This window comes from Prinia subflava, chromosome 10 (assembly GCF_021018805.1).
Source record: "Prinia subflava isolate CZ2003 ecotype Zambia chromosome 10, Cam_Psub_1.2, whole genome shotgun sequence".
Classification (NCBI taxonomy): domain Eukaryota; kingdom Metazoa; phylum Chordata; class Aves; order Passeriformes; family Cisticolidae; genus Prinia; species Prinia subflava.
In genome coordinates, this window is record NC_086256.1 from 1975343 (window position 1) to 1982706 (window position 7364).

General features: G+C 50.6%; 1 protein-coding gene across 1 annotated transcript in view; it reads right to left on the bottom strand.

Moving 5' to 3' along the window:
• Nucleotides 1-6604, bottom strand: part of ROR1 (receptor tyrosine kinase like orphan receptor 1) — a 150174-nt gene extending 143570 nt beyond the window's left edge. Inside the window, exon 1 of the mRNA XM_063406907.1 lies at nucleotides 6408-6604. Within this exon, the coding sequence (XP_063262977.1) occupies nucleotides 6408-6510 (103 nt within the window). The 5' untranslated portion in view covers nucleotides 6511-6604. The remainder of the gene's footprint in view (nucleotides 1-6407) is intronic.
• Nucleotides 6605-7364: the final 760 nt, after the last annotated feature.

Below are 7364 nucleotides of genomic sequence, written 5' to 3' on the forward strand. Positions count from 1 at the left end.
AATTAAAAAGACACTTCCTTTCATTTGAAGCCAAGTTAATTTTGGAGAAGAGATGCTCACCCATGATAACTGACCCCTTACAGGAAAAACTGGGAGAGGCAAGAGCTGTTGTAAATCCAGTGCAGACTGCACAGGGCTCTGATATACATTAACTCCATAAAGGTGTCACAGGTGAGATATTCCCTGTACAGTGAGGACGGTTCCTCTCCATGAGGAGAAAGGCTGACAGAGGTTTTGCAAAGAGGACCTCACGTGAGGAAAACCAGATCTAATCTTAGTTCTAACACCGATTTTAATTTTTTATCATCTGACCAAGCTTCTGTCTTCCTGAGACCTCTGTGAGTTCACAGTGACACCCTTGAGGACAGAATGACCGAAACTGAATTCAGAGACAGAACACATTGAATGTTCCACAGGAGTGGATGCCAACAGTATCCACTGTAAGAGCTAAAGGGTAAGAGCTAAAGGCCCTCAAGAATTTCGAAATTAAGGCCACTCAGATCACAATCCCTCCTTTTCCAGCACATGTTCTGTCTCTGCAGGAGCAGCCATGGTGTTCTGTATGGACCAGGCACACCACGGGCAGCCTCAGGCAGCCCATCACATTTCCACCCTCCATCCTTTAAAGCTCAGCTCAGCATCTTCAGGGGGGTTGGGCCACCAGAGCAGCTTTGCAGAGGACTGTGCACACTGTGACTGTGGAAGTGCACATCCTTCCAGAGCCACTCTCAAGTTCCCAGGGCAGGAAAAGCTCCCCTGCTCCATTCCCAGCCTCTGGAGGGAATGTGTGAGGAGGTTACTGAGCGCTTTTCCCTCGCTTATCTCTGATCTCTCCATTTCCCATGGCCTGCTGCTGTGCTCTGGCTCCCAGCTCCAGCTCCTTCCCGGATCTGCCTGGAGCAGATGATGTTCAGGGCTGTGCTGCAGACAGACAGACAGACAGAGCATCTGGGAACGGGACAGGGAGACACACCAGGGACAGCCCTGAGAGGGAAGGAGCAGAAGGTCACAGGAAGCCCTTGTGCCATATCAGTTTCAGCATATGACCTGAGCAGCTTGAAAAAAACCTTTTAATAAAATCCAGGCTTCCCCCAGAGCCTGCACGAGCTTTTCTCAAGAACTCACCCAGTTATGAAACTTTCCCAGTGCATATTGGGATGGCAAAGTCCTAACTTAAAGCTAGTCCCAAATATCTGTGAGTGAGTGAAAGCACATCCCTGCACAGCCCAGAGCCTCAGCAGGGCTTAGAGACCACAGAACATCTGCACAAAGTTCCCAGCACTGCTGCTCCAGCTCCTGGGGACAGTGGCTGCCTGTACACATGGGATTTGCCTTATTTGCTTATTTTTTTTTAGCTTTCCCTGACACAAAAAGCAGACAAATTTTCTTTGCCGTCAACATTCCCAGGGCACAATAAATACGCTCAGGATTCCAGTCTCCCATGTAATATCATAGAGAATCCTGAGCTGGAAGGGACCCCAAAGGATCATCCAGCCTGACTTCTGAACTTGCACAGACACCCCAACAATCCCACCCTGTGTCTGGGAGTGTTGTCCAAATGCTCCTGGAGCTCTGGCAGCCTTGGGGCTGTGACCATTCCCTGGGGAGGCTGTTCAGGGCCCAACCACCCTTTGGGGGAAGAACCTTTTCCTGATATGCAGCCTAAACCTGCCCTGACTCAGCCTCAGCCATTTCCCAGAGTCACTGGAAACAAGAGCAAAGAGATCAGCAAATCTCAGCAGGGCCCAGGAGTGTTAAGCCAGGCCTGGACCAGCACCCCCAAACTGGCACATTCCAGCCAACAGGGACACAGCACCCAGCCCCCACCAACACCGTGATCCAGGACAGGTCCTGCAAGACCATTTTTTGCTGTCCTTTACCCTCTCTGATCCACAGACTCCACACAGCTCTCCAAAGGGGGCTGTTAGAACAGGATGTCAAGCACAAAAGCCCCACAGAGCTCAGTGAAGCAGCCTTGACCTGAGCTTTCTCCTGCTCCTGCCTTGGAAACTCCACGTAAGAGCTCGCTGAGAAACAGCAGAGAAAGGCCAGCTCTGCACACACAGCCCTGGCCACACAGCCTGTTTATCCCTGCCAGTCCCTCCTCCACGGCAGTGCTGCACCTTCTGCTCCTTTGGTGACCACTGCAGCATTTTGTCAGGAGTCCTACCTGACAATATTCCTCCAAATCTGTGTCCATCCCAGCAACAGGAACCGTGGCATTCCTTCCACAGGGCACCAGGCACCTCCTTTCTTCTACTGCCCTGCAGATTTCCTGGGAACAGTGGCACTCCAGTGTCTCCACTTCAGGAGGAGACCCTGGAAAGCAATCTTCCTCACGCCGGGATGCTGGCATGGCAGCAGGCTGAGGAGCCTGGGTTATTGCTTTCCTCACTAAAGGGTTCCTTTCTCAAGCTACTTCTTTTCCCCAAGCTGCCCGACTTTGGCAGAGCACCATTTTCAATATCACATTGCATTAGGGTCCAAACATAGGCAAGTCCTTTTATTTTACATTGTATTCTCTGGGGGACTTCAGAGAGCCTTACTATTAAATAATGGTAATATTTAGAGCTTTATCACTACATCACACACTAGTGATATATATTGGAGCTGAAATTATTCCCTTTTTCCACCTTGGCAAACTTCACAGCCTCCCCTGGCTATCCTGTCATTCCAGCCCAATTAACTGACATTAAACATGTCCAAGCCTCTCACATGCCACACTCCTGGCAAGGACAGCGGTGACTCTGCTTGTAAACAGACAAAAAAATAATTGTGGCTTCCTCTGCAGCACCTGACCAAATGAAACTGTACACCAAATGCAGAATTTCAGGAATTTTAAAGCACTTCATCATAAGGGATGTACAACTGCAATCACCACCCCCACAGAAGCATCCTTCAGCTAACACCAGTATTTTGTTGTTATTTACAAAGAGTCATTGACAACAGCTCTCCTCCCGTTTATTCATCTCACCGCTGTTCCATTTATAAATGTGCAGATTCGTTGACTTTCAATATCTCCTCGATTACAATGAAAAAGAAACAAGAAAAGCCCTACAAAATCACTTCACTATTCAGCCAGAATTTCTTCGAGCTCAGCTTTAGGGAGCTGATTTCATGACACAGCACGGGGCTCGCTAATTTTTAAAAGCAGAACCCTGGCTCAAAGCCAGCATGTTAACAGTAAAATAAGTGTCTTTGCAGTTGGTTTAAGTGTTTGATGCGGAGGATTCTGTCCAAACGCAGGCTGGGGGATCACCGGCACACCTCCACCTCTGTCCGGCGGGGTGTGAGACGCTCCAGCTGTGCCAGGGAACAATTCCCCCGGGAAGCTGCAGCAGCATCGCCGGGATACCCCGGGCAAGGCGAGACCCCAGCACAGAACGCCTCAGTCCGGCAGATTCCCAAACACTGCTTGAGACACAACACTTCACACAACAACTGCGAACATCCCATTTGCAGCTGAGGATGACTGAGGGGGTTTTTTTCCAGGGTTTGGGGAAGGTTTACACTTTTTCTTTTGTCTGAGTTAACTTTCTACATGTTTCCGGCTTGCAAGACAATCGCTGTGTGTAAAGCAGCTGCATTTAGTTAGAGATTTTTAAAAAGGGTTTTCAGCTCTGAGGTGCTCTTTGGAGTCCCAGCAGGCTGCTGGATTTCTACATCTGCTTCCAAAGAGCAGGATCCAGTGTCACACCTCAGGGAAACTCTTTTTTTCCCCTCTCTTTGCCTACTTAAATCCATACACACAAGCTTTAAAATACTCCCCTGCCTAACTCTCATTTGCAACACTTTAAATCCCTGAGAGGACGTAATTAACATAGCAGTTTCAGGAGAAGTTAATTATGGAAACAAAGAAACGATGTCATGAAGATAATTTGCTGCTACTTCAAGCCACTTTTGTCAAGAAATACAAGGCTACAACCTCAAACAGTGACATCTACCCTCATCCTCTTAGAGGCTTAAGGCAACAAAAGCATTTTGTTTGTTTTTAAACTCATTCCTGGATTGTGGCTGAAGCAGCAGCCTGTGACCCAGGGATGAAACAATTAACCGCAGGGACTAATCAAGAGCTGTGGAACTTTATCTCTCAACTTTCAAGGAAATCAGCAGCACCCCTCCAATCTAAAACACAATCTAGAGATCTGTGGGTTCACTCCATGCTTTTAAAATGTTTTTCTGTCGTTCACACTTCTTCCATTGTGACTCCTCACAAAGTTACACGATCTGGAAGAACAATAATCGAGCTGAGCTGGGAATATCCAGAGCCACACACTGCAAAAACCATCCAAGCTGGAGAGTGGCTGTTCCTTAAATTGACATTACCTTTGTGCTTTTATTTGGAACACCCGGGCCAGCCCGTGAGCACCCTTGGGAAGAGCACAAGTTAAAGGCAGTGAATGGACAAAGCTTTGGGGGTTGTTTTGCTCCCTGCAAGGAAAGGTCATGGACAAAAAGGCAGCAGCAGGAGACAGTGGTCCACATTCTCTTTCTGAAAATGGCAGGGTTAAAGGGTAGGGACTGAAGATTCTGTCTGGGCTGGGTTCCTGATAGAGAAAATTCTACTTACCCAACCACTACAGCCACCTTAAAGAAATCTGTAAAACTTTTCAGAACAGGACTTCTCTTTGTTTGGTTTTTTAATTGGTGTTGGGTGTTCAGGTTCCTTTATTCTTCCACAAAAACTAGTTTGGGGGGAAACCTAGTATGTGGCTGAACATGTGACAGATGCCTATCTATAAAAAATAAATAAATCACTTGATCTGCCCATGAATCCACTGTGTAAGCATTTGCCAAAGATATTATTTAAAATACAGGAAATACTTCACAGTGGAAAGTAACAGTACATAATCCCAGATCACAGTCCGGGCTGGAAGGATCACCTGGTCCAGCCCTGTGGGAAAGGGAGTCTGGCTGAGATGATCCAGTCTCATCTTGGGAACCTCCACTGGGATTCCACCACATCCCTGGGGTGGTAATTCCAGTGAATTATTGTTCTCACTATTAAAAAAAAAAAACCAAAAACTTTCTTACATTGAGCTGAAACCCCTCTTGGTGTAACTTGTACTAATGGCCAGCAGTGTAATGACTACATTAATATACAATGACTAATAATGACTATATTAATATATTCACACAAAGGTGAATTCATACTCTGATAGGTACTTCCCAGCAGAATGCACAGGAAGTAAGAAATGATCCTTTTCAGACCCGATGTGATCAGTTGCTTTATGTTAATTGGGTTTTTATTTTTATTTTAGATTTCCAGGCTCTTTGAAACATGCCAAAAATCTGGTATTGCCCTAAAGCTTTGAAATTATCTGAAAAACCAGGGGAGAAATAGCCTTTTTTCCCCATTTAAAAAGCACAGCTATTTGTTAAGCATACACAGCATTCCCTTGAGACATTAGAAAACAACTTCTGAGAATTTTCCCATTGAGATGTCGCAAAGAATTCCAACCCCAAGCTAGAACTCATCCAGCCATTGAATCTGCACCACGGGGACGTGGGGAAGTCATTCCAGCAGATGCGCTCCCTCACACAGCGTCAGGAACAGCATCCTGAGGGACATCCCCACAAATCCAGGCACAGGGATATGACAAGACACCTACATCTGTTAGCGACAAGCAAATTTTTAAAGGCAGTTATCCCACAGTGTTTACCAATCGGGTTAAAATTTGGCTTTTTCATCAACTTTGTCTCTTTAGCCTTCACTTTTTTTCACTTCTTTAAATATTGAAGACGGGCATAAATCAACCAGCACTTCTCAGAGGTGGGTTGTGACTGAGGCACCACCACAGAACGCTGCGGAGGAGCCGGAGCTCACCACATCCAACTCCCAGCGAAATTCTCATGCAGCCGTCCAAAAACACTGCTCACTTTTCACTGACTTGGCCTGAAGGGATCGGTCCTTGCCCAATTCCAGCTATCCCAACTCCAAAATCCCTTCACGCTATGTTTCACACATAAATCCCTCGCAAAAATGCTGGAGTCAGAACCTTGATAAAGCAGAAGGACCGCGGGATAAACACCACTGGCTAAAAGCAAAACGGAAACACTTTCTCTTGGTTGAAAAGAAATAAACAGATAAATAAATAAACACTTTTGAGGGATGCAAGGCGGGTGAGATGGCAAAGTGTGCCCTGAGAGCCGGATCCAAGGGACAAGTCCCCAGTGCGGTAACACACCTCGGGCACCATCAATCACGGAGCGCAAAGCGGGACCGCCTGCGAATGGTTACGCTGGGAACGCTCACTGGCCCAAACACTTGGAAAGAGCTTTTTTTACGAAGCAATTAAACACAGACCGAGCATAAAACCCCGAGCTGGTTAACGAGAGGCTCCCCTCGGTGCCGGCCCGGCTGCTCTCAGCCCGGCCGGGACCGCCGCCCGCCGCGTCCCCCTTACCTTGCGTGGCGTCCCCGGGCTCGGCGCGGCTGCCCGCTCGCAGCAGCAGCAGCAGCGGGAGCAGCAGCGGGAGGCTCCCGTCCGCGCCGCCCGGCTGCTGCATTCCTGAGCCGACGCTGCTCCCGCATCCACCGCGGGGCCGCCGCTGCTCCGTCCCGCGCTGTGCCGGCGGGCGGGCGGGCGGGGAAGGCGGCGCGGGCGGGGAGGGAGCGGGGCAGGCACGGCCGCCCTCAGCCCTCAGCGCGGAGCCCTCAGCCCTGCCCGCGGCCCGCGCTGCCCGCGCCCGCAGCGCCCCCGCGCGGCCGCGCGCGCCGCCGCCGCCGCCATTTTGTCCGCGCGCGGAGGAGCCGCCCGCCCTCAGAGCCGGGCCGGGCCGGGAGCGCTGAGGGCAGCGCTGAGGGGGGATCGGCTTCCCTTCCCGAGAGTCAGTCCCGGCGGGGATCGCCTTCCCGAGAGTCAGTCCCTGCTGGGAATCGCCTTCCCTTCCCGAGAGTCAGTCCCGGCGGGGATCGCCTTCCCTTCCCGAGAGTCAGTCCCGGCAGGGGGATCACCTTCCCTTCCGGAGAGTCAGTCCCGGCGGGGATCGCCTTCCCGAGGGTCAGTCCCTGCTGGGAATCGCCTTCCCTTCCCGAGAGTCAGTCCCGGCAGGGGGATCACCTTCCCTTCCCGAGGGTCAGTCCCGGCGGGGATCGCCTTCCCGAGGGTCAGTCCCTTCCCGAGGGTCAGTCCCTTCCCGAGGGTCAGTCCCTTCCCGAGGGTCAGTCCCTTCCCGAGGGTCAGTCCCTTCCCGAGGGTCAGTCCCTTCCCGAGGGTCAGTCCCTTCCCGAGGGTCAGTCCCTTCCCGAGGGTCAGTCCCTTCCCGAGGGTCAGTCCCTTCCCGAGGGTCAGTCCCTTCCCGAGGGTCAGTCCCTGCGGGATTGTCGCGCTTTCCACAGAATCGCCTGCGGGATTATCGAG